Source organism: Magnolia sinica, chromosome 13 (assembly GCF_029962835.1).
Source record: "Magnolia sinica isolate HGM2019 chromosome 13, MsV1, whole genome shotgun sequence".
Lineage (NCBI taxonomy): Eukaryota > Viridiplantae > Streptophyta > Magnoliopsida > Magnoliales > Magnoliaceae > Magnolia > Magnolia sinica.
In genome coordinates, this window is record NC_080585.1 from 632,706 (window position 1) to 653,804 (window position 21,099).

The 21,099-nt window shown below is 40.9% G+C and overlaps 1 protein-coding gene across 1 annotated transcript; it reads right to left on the reverse strand.

Annotated features, from left to right (window-relative positions):
* Nucleotides 1-16,176: 16,176 nt before the first annotated feature.
* Nucleotides 16,177-18,460, reverse strand: LOC131222311 (galactan beta-1,4-galactosyltransferase GALS1). The gene is made up of 2 exons (XM_058217336.1): nucleotides 17,304-18,460; nucleotides 16,177-16,826 (listed from the first exon to the last, which is right to left on the reverse strand). Exons 1-2 carry the CDS (start codon nucleotides 18,386-18,388, stop codon nucleotides 16,481-16,483), a joined length of 1,431 nt encoding a protein of 476 aa, XP_058073319.1. The 5' UTR covers nucleotides 18,389-18,460; the 3' UTR covers nucleotides 16,177-16,480.
* Nucleotides 18,461-21,099: the final 2,639 nt, after the last annotated feature.

Genomic DNA, 21,099 nt, shown 5'->3' on the forward strand with positions numbered 1-21,099 from the left:
TATTTCAATAGATCACAGGGTCTATTGGCATACCCGACCAATCTTGGAATTTCCGGATCAATCCCTTCCAATCGCTTACAATCCATTCAAATCCGCTCGTAAAACAGGTCTAGCAAGCCCTTCATTTTTAACCCACCCGACTTTTTAGTGGATCTGGCATCTCAATTCTTCTTTAAAATCCACTGATACATATATACAAATAGTTTCAGTGCGTAATGAAGATTCATGAGATTGCTATAGCTATTTCAACATATCCCATGATCTATTTTGCATGCCTAGCCAATCTCAGAATTTTCCTTCTAAATATTTTCAATCCCTTACAATTCATTCGAATCCGCTCACCAAATAGGCCGTACAACCCGTAAGTACTATTTTAACAAAACCCACATACACCCAAATCAATGCAAACAATCAGACTTACCTGTGATTGTCGGAGTTTCTAACCTTGTTTGCCGGTAGGGTTGAAGAAGATTGACCAAACTAGAGATGGATTAAGAAGCTTGGAGAAATCATATCTAGCATCTTACCTCCTTATATGGAGAACACATTCGCTGTAAAAATCAGTCTCCTCTCTTAGACCGACCTTCTGAAATGGCCGCCCGAGTTGTCCTATCCATCCCATCCCGTAGCCTGCAGTGGATGGGCGAAATCTCATAGTCGATCGTCCAAATTCCTAGATTTCGTTGGCTCTTTTTACGAGGGCGGCTAAGACGACGCCTATCAACCATCCCAAATAAGCTATGGGATGGGATAGACTTCCGTCGCCGACGTAAGTCGCTTTAATCCCATCCATCTTGACTGTCCAAACACGCCCAATAAATGGACCTCCGATCTGTAAGGATCCAACACATGCCCTATACTTGAAGGTGGATCCCATTAATATGGGACGATGATTTCCTGCGAGAAGCCTTTCGCATGAAGTTCCTATGCTGGAAACCTTGGTAGGGCCCTCATTAATGTTTATGAGAAATCCACCCCGTCCATCCATTTTGTGAGATCATTTTAGGCCATGGGACCAAAAATGAGCCGGATCCAATAATCAAGTGGGCCGAAAACGTGAGGATTGAACGTCCACAGTTGAAATATTTGTGGAGCCATAGAAGTTTTGAATCAGGCTAATATTTGTGTTTTCAGTTCATCCTAGTAGGAATGATGTTATGAACGGTGTGGATGGCATGTAAACATCATTGTTGACCTTGAGAGGTTTCAACGGTCTACCCACATTTTCCTTTAGTGGGCCCACTTGAGTCTTGGATCCTTCTCATTTGTAGTCTCGAGTCCTAAAATGAGTACGCAAAACTAATGAATTTATGCAGAAGGCTTTATCAGGAAATCTACATCCATCAATACGATGCCAGGACCCAAAGGTCGAGAACATATAGGGTCGGCTCCTGCCAGCCTAATTTCCAACGTTTATCAAGTAATAGTCTGGTAAACTAGGGGTGCACATGGGTCGGTTCAGTCTAGTTATGGGGTGGAATTGGAGCCAAACCGTTCCTAACAGTTCTACGATTTTCTGAACTGAACCGAATCGTTAGCACCATAGAATCGAACTGGAACCGAACTGTGAAAACCGGTTCGGTTCCGAATCTGTTCTATGGTTCTGCGCTTTTTAAAATCTAGCCCAATTGGTATGAGATGCATTTATATCCACCGTACATCCATGTTTAATATCTAGGATTTGTGGTTTTGAATTAGAATCCAAATCCATGTTGCCAAATGACCTGTGAGAAGTTTTAGATATGTCCATATAAGGAGACAATTCAATAAGTTTCACATGGAAGAAACAACGAAAACGAATGAAAAAACCCACACCCACACACATCACTATTTACATTTTCAAGTCACAGATAAAAGACTTTCAGAGCAAGGGACTATTAGATTCAAGAAATTATGTTCCATGGATCAATTCGCCGCCCGATATATGTGTATTCTCAAATCTGATTAATGTGGCCACAATGAGGTAATCTAGGCCACTTAACTATTTTTTCCACCCCTAAAAAAAGTAGGATTTTTGAAGGGGAATGGTATCATTTTCATCATGCCTTGCAAATGAATTGCGAGGAATATGGATGCAATAACAGTCCATATCTGACCCTATGGGTGGAATGTGCCTCACTGTATGGGTGAAACCTAAAGATGTGTTCAAGATAGGAAGATCTTATCAATGAAATAAAGGTCAAGAAGGAGACAATTCATATTTAAAGGAAAATTAACTAGATAATAAAAGGTTGGGACATTCTGATTTTTTTCTCCTTTTTGGGTTATCTAATTAGTTGTGAGGCCCATCATTTAATGGGTTTGGATCATTGAACCGCAGTCTCGAAATGAAGGAACAAGGGAGGATATACCATAGTAAACTCACCCCAAACAAAAACTAAATACCAATGGCTACAACCTTGCAAGATGAGCCTAAACAATGGGACTGATTATTGGCTGCAACCTTCCAATATGGAAGGAATTTAGAGCAAAAAAATGGTCTGATTAGTAATGCATTGGACCAATAGTTATAATTGAAAACCCACGTGTATTGTCGAAAGCCTCTATCCACACACCAAAGTATATTGTATGTGGTAGGTAGAAACATGGGTTGCTAATTCTACAAACATTTGGGACCCACGGTTCATATCAACGGTTTGGTTTGGTTCTACATGCCCCTAAACTGGAACCGAACGGTATCCAACGGTTCTTGGATTTTTAGAGCTGGAACCGGAACTGGTGCGGTCTAGAACTGAACCAAACTGAACCATTTAATCGGTTCCGGTCCGGTTCCACAGTTCTACCGGTTCAATGTGCTCCCCTACTGTAAACGTCTTCCGAGAGCTTTGCAAGGAGATTTGGCCTGCTCTAACATAACCAATTTGTAGCCATAGAGGAGGACTTGAGAGGAACATGTATCACATGCACCCATCTATATTTGTCTTGTTCGATGAGGTCAATCACCATCTACTCATGGGATAATTACTTCGAATCCACATCGCTTCTCTAGACTCTTCACATAGTTTCCTCGAATTCACAAGGAAAAATAGGAAAATAAAAATAAATTTTAATAAATTCAAAAATAAATTGATTAATGATAAAAATGAATTTACAATCATTTAAGTGGTTATATTAAGCTTAGGAAGAAGTTTCAGAATCAAACACCAACTCAAACTTCCTAAAAAGAAAATGAGACTTATTATAAATAGTAAACTTACTATTTATAGATGGTCATGATTTTTACTAAACTTCATGGTTTTTGGCCAAATATAGTAAGTGTCCAATTTGGCCTAATCACGTTATTCTCTTAATTTTTTTTTAAACCACTTTTCATATTGGGCACAACTCATAAAACTTAAAAGATCAAGAGTTATGTTCAAACTAAAACTTATTATAAATAGTAAAAAAAAATAATTAAAATGGACATTCGATGGTTGATTTGATTGAATCTCGCAAATCCGGCGTGGGCAATCGACATAGCAGGTTGGTTAGCTAAAGTAGATTTTCCAACCCTAAAATTATATATTGTACGTCGAATAACTCATTACAATTTGCGAGATACGCCTGCTTTAGGGTTCCGAGGGACCTAATAACTTCTGCCTCTGATCGGGCCTTCTCTGGCCCATCTTGGCCATGAAAGTGTCTGCGACCCGCTCTACATCATTTGTACATTGTCACATTTTCACCATAGCTTCTAAAAATTAATCCAATCCAAGATTTAATTAGGCCACACCACTGGGAACAGTGTAAAATCATGCTGTGTGGCCCACATGAGTCTTGGACTCTTCTGATTTTTTCAGAATTCATTCAACCGTTACACAATTCGAATGATTTTAGTCGCAGGACTCTCCATCTCAACTATTTCCCTTCACGTAGTTCACTTGAGTTTTGAACCCGATCTAAGCATAGGTTGGCACATTTGATGGATAGGTTGGATCTCATACACATGATACATCTAAATCCTAATCCCAACATTCAATTGGGATTTGAAATGAATCCAAGGCCAAGAAATCCTTCTCTTACTCTATTGTAGATGCAAAGAGCCCTGAACATTTATATGCTACGTACATCTATTGTAGCCCACTCTTCATGGACCACCTTCTGAAATTCACACTAACTGGATTGTAACCATCCAACCAATTAGTTTTTCTGTTATAACCATCTAGGTTACAGGCCAAAGATCATGTGGTCAAGGTCATCTGATTAAAATGATTCTTCAGAAAATACAAGTAATCCAAGTAGGGTTCCTCCAAATGGACCACAAGCGTGATGATTTTGTTTCAATAGCTTATAACTCATGAGAGGAAGATGGTCCAGATTGTTTAATACAACCGATTTCCACTACAACACCTATGGCAATCGAATCTCTGCAAATGGAACGGATTATATGCTCAAACGGTATTGAAGGGAGCATCCAAGTTATAGGTGGACCCAAGCTTCCTCAAGTCTGGCCCATGAGTTGGAAACTCAGGCCTGTCAGATTTTGGGTCCCTCCTACGGGCCTACTTCTGCAGCACTAGAGTCGCCCAGCCTAAAAGCCCATTTGACGTGGCTCAAATCAACCGTCATTTTATGTGATCCATGTGCACGCACCTCTATATGTGGCTGCTACGTCCGAGTCCTGCATTAGTTGGGCTCTACTCTGTAAGTAACCTGATCCAAACATCAGGCCAGTTTGGTTGGCCGCATGTCTATCTTGAATGATGAACATCCCCAATCCGTTTTAAAAAGCTGTCCTATGTTTTTGAATGTGTGGCCCACCTGATGAGTTGACTAGCCTCATAAATATAAGATCATCTACAGAGTCGGATCATGCAATGCACTCTCCAAATGTATCCCCACACGTGTTAAGTTGGCACGTGCAGCAATAGATATGGTTGTAATGGGCGGCTCAAGGCCCACCAACAGTTTAAATTCGACTTACGCATGCATGCGGCTAACCTTTTTAGTATAGTAACATGGATTTTGTGAATATGATATGTTTACAGTGCACCCTACCTGAAGAGGCCCATATCTCTGACAAATATGCCATACGGGTAATCCTAATGCATAATTTTTCCAATAAAGAAAGAGTTGTTGATCATGGGCCTTTAATCCTAATTGTAGAGAAAACTTCTCTTGGTGCGACCGGTGTCCTTGCCAGCAGTTTGATCCTATTACTGGGTGAATTCTCATATGGCATGCTATATGACCTTTTGCATGTTTTTGATATAGGTTGTTAGTTCAACTGAAGGTCTAATCGGTCTAACTGACAGAAAGTGTAAGTTTTAGTAAGTGCATATTTTATTTTCTAATTTATTATGGGAGTATATAAATACTCTCCTAATTATAATTAAGGTTAATAGAAGATAAGAGCATGGCACAATTATTCAAAGGGTTTAAAAAGGAAAGTTAAGGTTTTTATTATAAGTTGTTGCATCTTTTGTAACCTCCTTCTTTGTATAGTGGTTTGATTGTTGCTTTATGACTTAACTTTTTCTCGCAAGAGTTTTTACTTCTAAGTAAAAACTTGTGTGTTTTATGTGTTTGTTTGGATATTTGGTTCTCTGTCACTTATATGATTCTAATATGAGGTTACTTCTGCTCCTAACAAAAGAAACAATGCCCACTACCTTTATGATGCAGAATTAAAAGAGAAGCACTTTGATGGGTTGGGCCTGAGTGTATATGGGCTAGCCTGATGGCATAACCTAGTCCACAAAGTCCTAACCCATCTATCACTGTTGTCGGAAATAAGGTTGCTCTCTTCCATTATCAAAATGTTAATACAATGTTGCAACTGAGCCCAGATCCTTACTTGGTGAGATGAGGATGGGCGGGGCCTGAACAAACTAACCAACCTGATCCAGTTTCAAGTTTGTTTTATGGAAGGTATGAAAAAATAATAATGATAAAAGAAATTTTAACTGGGCAAGGCCGATGAGTATTTAGACCCAGATAAGCCTCATCCCACCAGGTAAGGATCTAGACCCAGCCCTAGGGCTTAAAAGGATCAAGTGTGGGAATGAACTAAGCTAGGACTGAGCCGGGGTTTGCCCCTGTGTTTTCCCAGCCGCCGACTTACTCTGGGTTAAAGGCCTCGGCAGCTTGGCCAGGCCAGGTTAGCCCCGTAGCAAAGAGAGTGAAATCATCAAGGGTTTAAAATAGTTAAATCTAGGAAAATTTTAAGAGCGTCTCATCCATCGTGTCAATGGTTTTGAAGAAGCAAATTCCCAATCCATGACTGCCTTGAAGCTATACGTGCACATTGAATTGAATAGTATCCTTAAACTAGGCATTCCTTTTTCTTTATAACGGTTGCCTACTTGATGACTAGACCAAGCCATTCATCAGTACCAAGATCCAGCCCAGCCCTCAGGCCTAGTTTGTAGGCCCAAGCCCTGGTCCTACAAGGCCAGGGTTACCCACATGGGTGTAACTTTTATGAGATCCACTCCATCTGTGACAGTAACTTAGTAGGTACCAAGTGTTTTGGTTAAAGAAGTCTCCAATTTTTGGTGGTGCGGACAGGACAGTTGAGTTTGTAATTTAATGCTGAGGACACTGGGAAATAAATATGGGGCCACAATGATGTATGTGGCTTATCTACAAAGTCCATCCGTCATGTCAACTAAATTTAAGTCATGAGCTAAAAAAAATAATAAATAATAAATAAATAAAATCTAGAGCTCAAGTAGACCAGACAACAGGAAACAGTGGGAATGGAATGTCTACCGTTTAAACCTTCTTTGGACCCTCATAAGTTTTGGATAAACATTATAATTGTGTTTTCCCCTTTTTCATGTCTGTATAACCTTACTAACAGGTTAGATTATAATTGTTTCCTTTCGTGTGGGCCACTCGAGCATTGGATCTGTCTCATTTTTCGGCTCATATCCTGAAAAAGTTTTGGTGAAACAGATGGGATGGACAGCGTGGATATGTCATATACATCACAGTGGGGCACAAAGTAAACTAGGGAAATGTAAGGGAAAAAAAAAAAAAGCATGACATTAGTGGGCTGGAATTTCAATTTCGCCAAGGGAGATTCAAAATTATTTTTTCCCTTCCTCCTATGACTAAAAAGAGAGATTCTCTCCTAGACAATTTATTTTCTTACAGGGCATAAGTAAGACCAAGGTTGGCAACCGACATGGCTGGGCTCACAGGGGCTAGGCCTTACGTCCCAAAGTTCATCTGAGCACCAGCCCGGAATTGAAATCGGTGCCCGGTGAGAGGATTTAACTCAAATTTTAAAAAAACAAAGGGTCTGGCCCGGCTCGTCTGTCCTATAGTAATTTGTCAATTCTTCAACTCAGTTGCAGCGTACGGTTGGCAAATTTGGGATCCTGGCCAGAGCACATGTAGTGTTAGTAGACAGCACAATATCTATCAATGTATCAGAGATCTGGCCATTCATTTTATATATATATGTGTGTGTGTGCGCGCGTGCGCATGAGGTCGAGCTGTGTGGGCCCCACTATGATGTATGTCGAACATCTACCCCATCAGTCAGATGCACCATTTCATAGTGGGCCTAGGGCTTAAAAATCAAGTCAATCCATGACTTGTGTGGGCCACATCATATACAAAAGTCAAGAGGGGTTACCCTCCATTAAAATATTCATAATCATTTTTTGCGCCCACCGAGATATGGTTCACAAATCCAGCCCATTCATTATGTGTGTCCCACTTGGATGAGGGGTCAGATCAAGTTTCAGACGCATCCAAATTTCAGGTGGGCCCCACTAAGTGCTTTTATATGTTTTAGGCATGTCTTCACATGATTTTAAATGGTATGGCCCAACGGAGTTCCGTATACGGTTGATTTTTGAGATATCCTATAATTTAAAGGGGACCCATCAAATGCACGGTGTTGATGTTCGACATACATCATGGTGGGCCTCACACAGCTTGACCTCATTGGGAGTTCCCATGAGCTCAACACTGTGTATTACCATTTTCATTATATATATATGTATGTGTGTGTGTAGAAATATGGCTCACCTTCATTGAGCTCTGAGTACTTGTGCCGAGCCCCACAGGAGGAAAACAAAGAAGACCCTGACTAGAGCAAGGAACACTCCGATTTCAAATTTAGGTTAGGAATCTGGGTCTAAGCAGAGTTGGTGGGTTTCAGGTGAGAAATTTTGCGTACCCGTTCTTTTAGATGAGTCCCTTTTATATATATATATATATGGAACTGGTACTATAAGGTCGAGGTCGAGTTGTGTGGTCCCCATCATGATGTGTGTTGAACATCTACCCCATTAGTCAGATGCATCATTCCATATTGGGCCATGATTTTAAAACTCAAGTCAATCCATGACTTGGTTGGGCCACACCACATACAACAGTTGAGAGGGGTTACCCTCCATTAAAACATTCATAATCGTTTACTATGCCCTCCGAGATGTGGTTCACAAATCCAGACCACCCATTCTTTCTATCCCACTTGAATGAGGGGTCAGACCAAGTTTCAGCTGCATCCAAAACTTAGGTGAGCCCCACGAAGTCCTTTGATATATTTTAGGCATGTCTTCACGTGATATTACATAGTATGGCCCACTTGAGTTCTGTATGCAGCTGATTTTTGAGATATCCTATGACTTAAAGGGGATCCATCAAATGCATGGTGTTGATGTTTGACACACATCGCCGTGAGGCCCACACAACTCGACCTCATGGGAAGTTTATATATATATATATATATATATATTTGTACTCAGAATATGACCTCAATGTTGAAACACGCCCTGTCTGGATCTGCCTCAATTTAGGGCTCATGCCATAAAATAATGATCCAAAAATGGATGAACAGTGTAGATAAAGCACATCTCCCATGGTAGGGGCCCACAGAGCACTGTTGAATAGGCAGAATAGCAACGCTACTGGCAGTGTCCGTGTGCAATCTGCGTCGCTGTGGATCTGAGTATCAGTATGCGATTCGTGTCCCCGTGGATTTGCCCACAGAGCACTGTCCAGTAGCTGGAGCCCTCTTCTATTGGGTCCAGGTCTGAGTTTGAACCTGCAAAACTAGTCTTAGGTTGAGGCCCATGTCCATGAGCGGGTAGCTAGTCCAAAGATGGGATGGGCAATGAAAATAACCCAACTGACTGCACAACTGGTGTTGCAATTGGGCCTAGCTAGCCTACGTCTGAGTAGTGTCCAGCCTCCTTAGGAACAGACATTGGAATGAGTTTTGTGGGCCCAGAAACTAAATGGAAGGGCCTCTGTTGCTAATAAAAATAGGTGCCATAAATGTATGGGTGGGTCTACATTTGAATACACATAAAGGCTTGATATGAATGCCTACGAGACCGGATGAATATTTGTCTAGCAAACTGGCCCATGGTTGTTAGTAGATGAGGGCTGTGCTTGGTTTTGTATTGGATATCTAGATAGTGGGTTGGCCTTGGACAAATTGTGGATCGGCCCATATAGGCCCATTTCACAGTGCAGGACCTATTGATAGACGTTCATGCCAAGGTTTTATAAATTCGTCGTGGTTCCATTCGAAACGGAACAAACCCTCAGCTAATCCTCATAAATGCCAAGAGCTTCTATAAGTAGTTATAGCATGACACATACGTTAAGTTGTAGATCCATGATGTATAAGTACCATGTTTGAGAATCAGCTCCGCAGAAGTACCTTAATATGGATTAAAACAAACAAGAAACATAAAAAATCAAAGCCACTACACATAGAACATGATTTTTATGTGGAAAAGCCTTGTGAAAATAAAAAAAAAAAACTACGGCACAAAGAAATAATCTATTTACTATTCAAAGAAGATTACCATGATGATGAGAACTTACAACAAAAACCGTAACTCTCTTCCCTTGAAGGATCTTGGAATACTAAAAATCAATCGAAAATCGTAATATTCTCTTAACCCTGACATACCATAAAAGTCACTCTTTCAAAAGAGGAATGTAAAATATATTCCTCCAATGGTCCACTAATATTTGGGCCTTGTTAGCATGTGAAATATAGGTAAATGGACTCATAAAAGTGAATAGACTTGAAATGATTTTTGGTATCATAATTTTAACAATTTCCACCTTGATAGCAAAATTACTTTTTTGCATTTCCAATCTTCTTCTAAGTATCACCATCATCACTTCGTGCACACTCCGCTCTATTCCCTTCTTGCCAAGCCCAAATAAGTTGAACAAAACTTGAGTTTTTTTTATAAGAACGCCATTTGTAGGCATGTCCATTAGATTTTCACTGGTGTGAATCTTCTAAAAAGTAACATCTCATTCTTTTAGCATCCGTTAGATTATGTGATGAAGAATATTAATGTGTTTAATCCAGAAGTGATATACCAAGTTCTTTACCAAATTAATCGCGCTCTCACTCTCATAATGCATATGTACGACTTTCTTTTGAAGCCTTAACTCATTCATTATCCATTTCATCCAAATAACTTTCTTGAATACCTTTGTCACTGTCATGTATGCAACTTTAGTAGTGGAAAGTCTAACTATAAACAAAAGCTTAGACATCTAACTGATAGCTCCACCCATTAGCATAAACAAGTAATTAGAAGTAGGCCTTCTATTATCCACATTCATTGCATAATTTGAATGAATATTGCCTACGAGTCTTTCCATTGAACCTCTGAAACACGAGATGTAGTTCGTCATAGCTCGTACATACCGAAGTAATCATTTCACTGATTCCTAATGTTGTTTATCAGGGTTTAACATTTATATACTCATAACACTAACTGCATGTGAAATATTCGATCTCACGTACAAACCATGACATATATAAGACTGCCAACTTTGCTTGAATAGAGTACATGAGACATATATCACTCTTATTCATATGATGTAGAACATAATTCTGAAGAAAGTCGAAAGTAAGTAACATAGAGTGTTAACTGGTTTCACCATTTTCAGTTCGAGCTTGACTAGAACCTTCTCTAGATATTCCTCGAAAAACAATATAGCCTGCTCCTCTCATTATTCTTGTGTATATCAATGTCAAGAATCCTCTTTATAGTCTCAAGATTTTGCATTTCAAACGTCCTAGATAATTGAGCGTTTAAAATGTTGATTTTAGACATGTTATAGCTTATAATAAGCATATCACCAACATATAACACGAATGTTAAATTCATTCACATTTAGTCCTCTAAAATAAACACAATTATCAAATTTACATATAGACGCAGGAAATGGGTGTAAAAAGAATAAAAGAAGAACAAAGTCTCCTATACGTGATATGAACCTTGAATCCACAAGGAACAATAGCTCTTAAATTCATAAGAAATAAAGAAAAATTCGGTATATTTTTATTAATGTCCCACTAAAATGAAATTACAATGCTTTAAATAGTAAAATGCACCCTAATTAAGAATCATAATTTGGGTAAACTAGAAATTATCTGAAATAGTAAAATATACTAAAGACAAAAAGTTTTAATTTAATCACACGAGATGATTTCTAACATGATTAGAAGCAATTCATATAAGAAGGCAAAATATACTAAAACCCAAAAACAAAGGAGAAGCATCTAAATCAAAACTTACTAAAAATAGAAAGTTTTTCCTAAAATTATAATTTTGAATCGAAAAGAATCAATTTCTTAGAAAAAAGATTGTCGCAATCAACCATGTTAGCTAGGTTCTCCTTGGATGGCCTATTGTAGTATGAATTTATATATTGTGCTTCACATAATGATACTTATATCAAAAGTTATGGTCGATTTACAGTTTGCACTTCATGTCAATTCCTCCCTATTCGAAATGAATTTCTTTGATCTGGACACGCATGTGGCCCATTTACATCATGTTTACGTAGGACTGAACTCGGATTAGATGGACTACATCCACTTCTATTCAGGCTTCTTTTAGTCCAACTGTGCCAAGAATAGGCTTACATTCCACTATATCATAGTAAAACTCTAGCTCAACATGAAAAAATCAAACTTCTTATATCATTGCCTAGATGACTATTTTAGGTCGTACAATGGTCTTTTCCACCTACAACTAAGATCCTTCTTTTCTTGCGTAATTGCGTTATTGCACAATCAGTTTCCCATTCCGAATGTTATGCTGTGTGTGTGTGTGTGTGTGTGTGTGTGTGTGTGTGTGTGTAATTGCGGGATTATAATAATTCGAATTGGGGCTTAAACGTTTCTAGGGTTTGGAGATGAGAAAACGAGAGTTTTTCGACTTTGTAATTGCATCCATTTTTTGCATTCTCCATTATTCATAGTGATTCCTTGTCACTTTGTGCCATGGGTTTTTTTATTTTTTTTCCACGTAAAAACTCGTGTATTCTTTATGTTTGTGATTGCTTGCTTATGTTTATCTTTGGATGATTTGATCTAAATTGGGAGTCTGCTTCCATAGCTTTACCAACAGACATGAGAGTGGTTATTTGCCACTTATTTTTTTTCTTGTAAAAAAAATAAACTTTATACTCGGGCACCTTCTTTGGTTTGAGATACAAAAGAAATGTTTCTACCCGTTGATCGTTGAACTATTTTACTTTGAGTTTAGACCGTATTACTGGCCTTATTTCTTTGGGCCATTAATTGAAAGGTTCGGATCAGTTAGTCTTGAAGCCCCCATCAGATGTGCATCGAATTAGGTAAATGTCACAGATCACTTGACCATGCCCACTAGGGCTGTCAATGAGCCAGGTTGTCCTGTCGGCTTTGCCAGCCTAGCCTACTTTGGGCTGGGCTTATTGTGGAATTCTAGGCCCAAGGGCCCCGCCCGGGCTAAAATTTTAGCCTATTTAATAATCGGGATAAGCTTGAGCTTTCATTTAAGAGCCTGTAAGCCCGGTCCACCCCAGCACACGTGGGATTTCAAGGGCATTTTTGTCACATATCATGCATGATGGGGCATAGTCAGCTGCACAAAGGTGGGAAGCGCAGGCTCAGGCCATGAATGGGCTGGCATCAGGCATGTTCATTTTTTGGCTCATTACAGACCTGGTTCCGCTATGCGGGCCCTACTTGGACAGACCTTGTCCTGGCCCAAGCCCCATCACTTGACACCCCTAATGCCTCATACATATACAGAATCATAGACGCCCAGAAGCTCTACATTTTATCATATTTCTGGTTTTGAAGAATGTTTTAGAGTGCATTTGGCAGCACTAAATTCTATGTTATTTTGCACCAACTCAAACTGATTAATCATGAAATCTCATGATATTTGGTGCAACCCAATGCATCCTTAAAGTAAATATGGAAGTAATAAATTTACTTATAATAATTGGATTCAAATAAATTATCAGCACATTTATCACAAGAAATATGGATTATCTCATGCCTTAGCTCTCCACAAATAGCAAGTACAATGGTCATGTATGAACATTGCAGTTCATCCCACAAAGCTGTGCCTTTTTTTCCTTTGTTTTTTTTTTTTTGGATGAAGGTGACTTTTTTTAAGAGGAAGGTGTATGCACATGTGGGCAGCTGTAATCAAGGTCACAGGAATCCCTTATAACCCCAGTCAGTTGATAATATGCCATCTGTGCATGTTGGATGTCGAACCAATATTAAATTCCCTGACTATTAATTTCCTGTATACATAGTGACATGCCCTAACGGTATCTGTAGTTGTGTGCGCCCATCATGCAATCACCCATGACTACTTTATTGCCTGACCTTTGATTGTAGTGGTCCCCACCCTCGTATGTGTGCCGTTAACATCATTCAACCTGACACCACGCCTAACCACAATAAAATAAAATGGAAAATAAAATATATTTAAAATGGGTTCACGTATAGCTGGCTAGACAGTGGCCCAGTCAAGGACAAACCTGTGGTTGGTCTGTGGAAGCCCTGGCCCACCCCTCTCTCTCTTTCTTTCTTTCTTTTTTTTAATGTGTTAGCTATTTATTGGAAGGCATATGAGAGAACTTTCCAGTCTCCTACGGTCATACATCTCACCTTTGAAAGGAATTTCAGTCACACATATTCGGAAACTGTATTGAAAACCAAGCATCATATGCGACAGATACTGGCCTGGCATCCATGGCCCGCCACCACCAACCACACCCTTCAATTATTGATGCTGCTGCATTTGCCTCTCATGAGAGGAAAAAAAAAAACCCAGCCTTTTCAGAATTTTTATATGAAAGACTTTGCGTACTGGCGTAGGCTTCTGTACCTGGTGTAGCTACCTACAAGGTCACTTTGTCTAAATCAAATCCACCCTGTCCATCGGGTAATTAATACTCAGGTGGGCCATTTCATGATTTTATACTTTAAAATCTCTAAATTCGCAGTATACTCCACCTCTAGTTTTTTCAGGGCCCCGGACAAAACTAACAACAGCCGGACGCCCATTGCCTACTGATGCTGACGCTGTCAATAGCCACTAGCTACTGGATTTGTTTCAATTTTGGGATCATCTCTTAAATTAATCTATAAAAATATATTAAGGGCATGGATAAAATGCATATATCATTGTGGGGCCCACCTAGCATTGTCCAAGCCTCAGTAGGCAATCTGCGTCCATAACCGTCCATCTCAAACTTTTTTCTAAGCTGCGACTAGTCGAGTTCATCGTAGGCCTACACAAAACTAATTATGGGGCATCCAATCCCCACTTTTATCCTAGGTTGTGGCCACCTAAGTTATGGATGGTCATGATATTTGAGTTCCAAATGTGAAATAGAGAGCAGATTATGTGCGGCCTAGCCTCACCCAAGACAGTGCAGCCCTTACCGTTGGCCCACCTTTATGTATTTATTCTATATCCACTCTGTCTATCCGTTTTTCCAGATCATTTTAGGGGATAAGCCCAAAAATGAAGAAGATCCAACTTAGGTGGACCATACTACAGGAAACAATGGTGAACCTCCATTAATGGGCCACGAAAGTTTTAGATCAAGCTGATATTTGTTTTTTTTTTTTTTTTCTCTTCATCAAGGTTTATGTGACTTATCAACAGATTGGATGTCAAATAAACATTACCGCAGGCCCTAGAAAGTTTTTAATATTAGGCATTCAATCAACACCGTTTCCTACAGTATAGCCCACCTGTGAGTTGAATCTTTTTTCATTTTTTGGATGATAGCTTAAAATGATATGGCAAAACGTATGGACGGCGTGGATATAGAATAAATACATCAAGGTGGGCCCCACAGTAAGGGCCGCACCATGTGCAGCACCTAACACGTTCCCGTGAAAATAAGGCAGCGTACCTGATTGACGGACGCGGATTGCGTCGGCAGGATCTGTGGGGCCCATCGTGATGTAAGTGTTTTATCCACGCCGTTCACCTCTTTTCTCGGATCATTTTAATTTATGAACATAAAAATTAAGCAGGTCCACAGTTCCAATGGACCACACCAAAGGAACCTGCATTGATAATGACATCCACCGTTGAAACCTTTTTAAAGGCCACCGTGATTTTTTTTACCATCCACCTATTCATAAGGTCATGTGGACGTGGATGAAGTGAAAACACAAATATCAGCTTGATCCGAAACTTCTCCAGCTCCCAAGAAGTTTTTAATGGTGGACGTTCAATCCCCACTTTGTGGTCCATATAAGACTGTACCTCATTATTTTTTTTATCTTGTATTGTAAAATGATCTGAGAAAAATGATTAACGGTATGGATAAAACATTTACATCACGGTGGGCCCCACAGATCTCTGCCGGGTAGGTCGCAATCCGCTTCCCTGATTGACGTGAAAATTCCAACTGCGTGGATCTCAGTGGGTGAGGACTTACAAGCAGCGGGGCTCCTTTCATATTGGAAACATACATGTAGACTAATCTAGAAAGGGGACGGAAAAAAAAAAAAGTTTAAAAAAAAAAGAAGCATTAGACTGAAGCCTACATGCATTGGATAGACCATTTTCATTGAAGTGGGCCCCAGCGGAGCACCTCAACATCTACACCCATACAAAAGAGGCACCTAGTTATGGCATAACAACTGGGTCCCATCCCCAACAACATGAGACTGGCTTCCTTCCTACCATGTGGGGGTGGGGCCACATTGTAAATCGTAGGTGAGAAGCCTCAATCATTTACTTTTTCCGAAAGTCATGCAAGAACACTCACACTCTCTGACACTCAGAAAAGCAAAACCAGTCAGTAATTCTGGTCTGTTTGCATGGGCTTTCATGTACTCTATAAATCAACGTTATCTTCTCAACAGATGGTATTAAGTGGGAGATATTCAACAAAGTGTCCTAAAGCAAGGAGAGAGAAAGAGAGAGAGAGAGGATATGTAACATGGAATAGGCACAAAACCGCTTTACATGAATCCAAGGAATGTGAATAAAAGTAAAATCGACACCTTTACATAAATCAAGTGGAAATTTTCCCTTCCTCTCCCTCGTTATACCTGATGACCGTGCGTCAGATTCCGGCGGCCGGATTCCGAACATTGTACAAACACCAGCCACTAAAAAACCAAAGGCTCCTACAGAAAAACCTTTCATTTTATAGACAGAGACGCCCCAACCACCATAACACGAGCAGAAAGCGCCGGGACCAGCAACGAATACCAACGAGGTTACTTATCGTAGCGCTACACGTGGACGTCTCCGATCGTCTGCTGCTCGAACCTCTTCACTGTCTCGGCGATGGCCTTCATGTTGCCGTCGTAGACGTAGGGAAGCTTCTCGAACCACGTGACGTTGTCCTGGGCAGGCTTAGGAATGAACACCCGGCACGGCTCGCCCGTAACGGAGATGGAGTTGTGGTAGTGGTAGTAACGGATCTTTGTCTCGGTCTTGTGGAGAGTCTTCCCTATCACGTTCTCCGACATATGCACTCCCGTAGCGTATGCATTCTTCGCCTGTATAGCGTATTTTCGATCTCGGCGTATACCGGTACGCGATTCCCGAAATACCAGCTTCTCGAACCCCCATTGCCTGAAATTTTCCCAAAATAAGAATTCCGAGAAACCCAAATGGAAATCAGAAATTTCTTTTGCCGTTTCTGGTTCATAAACACATCGGCCGATTTCGATACGGATTGCCACTACCCAATCGTGCCAGCAACAGCGAAAAACAGCTGGCTTTCAGTGTTTTTATTTGGGTTTTCTCTGCACTCTTTATCTTTCATTTTTTTAAAAAAATAAATTTAATAAAGGATTTTTCCTGCTAGAAGCTAACATTTTCTAATTTCCTGGAAGGAAAGAGGAAAAATCAAGATGCGGAAGACCAAAAAACCACCGGCATTTTCGTTATTTAAGTAGACCGAAACGCCCGATACGTATCAGAAACGTTTCCAACCACATTCAGCTTCTAGCTAATAAATAATGAGAAAATGAGATTTATTTTTTTTTGTTTTTTGTTTTTTGTTTTTTGTTTTTGTTTTTTGTTTTCCTTTTTCCAACGGATACTTACTTGGAATAGTCCTGTGTGTCATCCGAAATGCAGAGCTTGCTCGACATCGGATTCTGCTCGATCGTGAACTGGGTATAGTCCGAAAACTCATTCAAAACCGATTCCAATGTATTCCCATCAGGCAAATAGATATACTCATCCACATCGAAATAGAATGTCCAATTCGCCTCGTACCGGTAGCGGTGCAAGCAGTCATTTACGACCAGGAACTGATTATAGTAATACCCATCGTATTCCGCTTGCGCCCTGATGTCCTGCACCGTCGCCCGCCCCGCCCGCACCCATGGCTCGAGCACGGCCCGCACATCCGGCGCCACCCCTCCTGCATCGTGGAACACGAAATGCGATCTGGGTCCAAAGAAATACGCGTGGTAGGCCATCCACTCCCTTATCCTCGCCGCACTCAGATTTCCATATAAAGATGACCCGCAGTACAAATACTCGTATTTATACGGTGGCCTGAACTTGGACTCGTCATAGGAATTGGGGGCTTCTTCCAAAGCAACTATCTTCTCGTAGCGCTTCGGGGACTCGCCGTAGTAGGCGTAGAGGACGAGCTTGCCGCCGGCGTTGTCGGCGTTGGGCTTTTCGGAGAAGGTGCAATTGACAATGACGACGGTGTAGACGCGGCCGTACCCCCAATCGGGTAGCATTTTATAGGATTTGGCTTTCAGGCTTTTCGTCGAATGGTTGTTGGAAATGTACTCGCATTTGAACCAAGGGCGGGCGAAGACGTGGAGGGGCTTGGAGGCGAGGCCGATGACGGCGAAGGTGAAGGGTCCGCCGCGGTAAGCGCCCATTTGGACGAAGAGAGAAGCGGCATTGCCGTAGGCTTGGAAGAGACGCTTGTTGGGGTCGGATGGGGTTGTTGATCTCAGCTGCTGGGGGCGTTGAGGAGGCGTGGAGAGCTTTTCAGGAGGGTGGTGAGGAGAAGCGAGGAGGGTGGTGGCTGCTGGGGGAGGAAACTGGTAGAGGGCAATGAGGAGGGTGAGTATGACGAGGGTTGCTATGAAAGGTTTCATCTCAAAGCAGCTGTGAGAGAGGGATACGGTAGTCGTTACAGCTCCTCCGCCCTCTTTCCTCATGGCGTTTCAGCCTTGGCTTTTTTCTTTTTTTTCTTTTTCCGGGGAAAGATGATGATGTCGAGAGTGATCCGAACCCGTGGGTTTGTGGTTTTTGTGGTATCCTTCTCATGGAAAGGGGCTTGGAGTTTCTTGAAATTACGAAATTGTCACCTCAGTTGTTTAGAATATATTCGATACACCGGGAGGGTTGAATCGTTGGCGAGCTTTCACCAATATGAGTCAAAACGAACCGTCCGATCACGGTACATACTGCAGATATGTGATGTACCTAATAGAATATATATATATAATAAAGATTATTTGTATATCAAATGCACTTGGTTAATGCATTTGATCTTTGACATCAAATTAAGTGTTCCCTAGGATCTCAACGACCTATTTTATGAAAATTTTTGCCAAGCATAGAATTTGTAAGCACATGTGTATGAACCATCTGGGAAGCTAGAGTATCAATTTTTATTTTTATTTTTTCCTGCTTGGACCCTGGTAAACGGCGAGAATCGGACTTTTAATAACGGCGCTTTTAAATGGCTATTGCTGCAAAAATAGCAAGCACGGACCAAAATCAATCAGAGAAGTCGCTCATTTATTGGATGGTTAGGATCGAACAGTGAACAGTGGCTAATGGATCATCCGTGTTATACAATGAGTTAACGATGTGGATCTCTTAGGTAGTGGAATAGATATGGCAGATGGATTCAGCTGTAATGTATTGTGTCGGTCGTGAGAACAAAGTGCTTTACTACTCCCACCATTTTCTTCCACTAATATCACGACATAGGAGTAGGGCTGGGGCTATTCCAGCAACCATTGCCAGTGCAGCATATGATGCCAAGTCTAGGTCGTTCATCAGGTGGGCCACGCAAGGACATGAATATGATAGTTGTAGGTAATGACTAGACGAGCTTGAATTTGTCAGTTGACATTTATATTCAGGGGCCACCAGATGATGGCCTGGATCTGGAGCATGAGAGCCACACTCGAACACCATCTTTTCCTTCACGGCAATTATTGGATTATGTCCATCCACCGACGGGTTTTCTCTTTTGAGGGAAATGTATCCGACATCGGAAGTAGCTGCGTATATGCAAGCGTAAAGGAAATTCATAGTATGCTTTGTATATATTTGAATAACTCTGCCAGGATGGTTGCACCATACATGTCTTACTTATAGCAATCTCATATGTTGGGACTTGGATTTGTTTTTCATTTCTTTCAATGATCTAAACCGTTATCTGATGGATATGCCTTGAAGACTTATCAGATGGTCGAAACAATTTAATTTATTCGTTGTCTACCGACCATACGACTTGATCTTCATCGTGTAAACGGTCTGGATCATTGTAAACAGTCCTGACTCATCGGGTAAAAGCTGAAGTCTGTACGTACGGCATGTATTTCGAGCAAAAAGCTTCTCCGCCAATCCTATCTTGGACCTTGTGATCAGTTTCCTCTGCTGTCGTGCCTGACGTGTGCCGTGCCCTGTGTAATACATGTCGGCCTATTCTGATGAATGCGCCACACGTCCAGACAAGAAACTCGGAACACCAACCCTAGTTTGAAACGTGGCTACATGTGCAGGACTGGACCACACCACACGACGGATGGTTTGGATATAACACATATATCACCTGGGCTATCTCGATGTGTGTTTGACATATCTAACTCATTTAGGGCCTGTTTGGGCAGTGGGATTAGGAGGGGATTAGGTGAGATGGGATTCATCTTGTCCTGCGCCATGGGAAAGCTTGAAATTAAATTAGATGCAATTGCATTGGTCCCGTGCCAATTTCACTCAATTTTAGCATGTTGTGTAGGTCCCACCATGATGTGTGGGCTATATCCACACCGTCCACCCATTTTGGCCAAAAAATCAGGTAAATCTAAAGCTCAAGTGGACCCCACCATAGAAAGCAATGGGGATTGAATACTTACTGTTGAAAACTTCTTTAGGGCTACATAAGTTTTGGATCTGCCTTGTACAAATGAACGGTTTAGATATAAACATGTGTGTTATTCTCAATAATTTCAAATGATGGTGGGTATATCTATTCAATGTACCACCATATTACCAACAAGGCATGGAATTAATCTCATCCCATGGCAACAGGGACAATCCCTGTGGGTAATAATTATGTTTTTTGAATCTCATCCCACCTAATCCCTTCTAATACCACCGCCCAAACCCGCCTTTAATGGCACCAGCCAAAAAATTGAAGCAAATACAAATCTCATGTGGACCACACGCAGCGTGAAAAAGTGGCCATTGAATGCTCACCTACACGGTGTCAAACCGAGTCGAGCTGGCCTCCGCTCAGCTGGCCACTGGCTGACCTCAGCTCAAATCCAGCTGGGCTCAATCCTTGTGCCTGACTAGCTAGCTCGGCTCGGTTCGATCAGCAATTCGGGCTACCTTGGGCTGAGTTTGAGCTAAGATCAAGCCAAATTCGCCATTAAGGTATTTTCACAAACACTTGAAATGCATCTTTAAAACCTATTTATATGTGAAACGGAAGCAATGGTTTTACATATATTTTATCAAACACCTTTTAAGCATCATAAAAACCAAGAAATACTTGAAAACAAAAAGTACTTGTTTCTTATAGGTTGAGTTATTTTATCAAACACTTAGTGAGCAGCATCAATGACAAGGTAACTAAGTCACCAAACTAGATCCAAGTTCGATTTGAGCTGGATTTGAGCTGATTCGA

Coding starts and splice junctions, on each gene's coding strand:
- LOC131222311 (XM_058217336.1), bottom strand. CDS start 18,388: ATGAGGAAAGAGGGCGGAGGAGCTGTAACGACTACCGTATCCCTCTCT. Junction 16,827..17,303: donor GACACACAGGACTATTCCAA/GTAAGTATCCGT, acceptor GGAAAATTTCAG/GCAATGGGGGTTCGAGAAGC.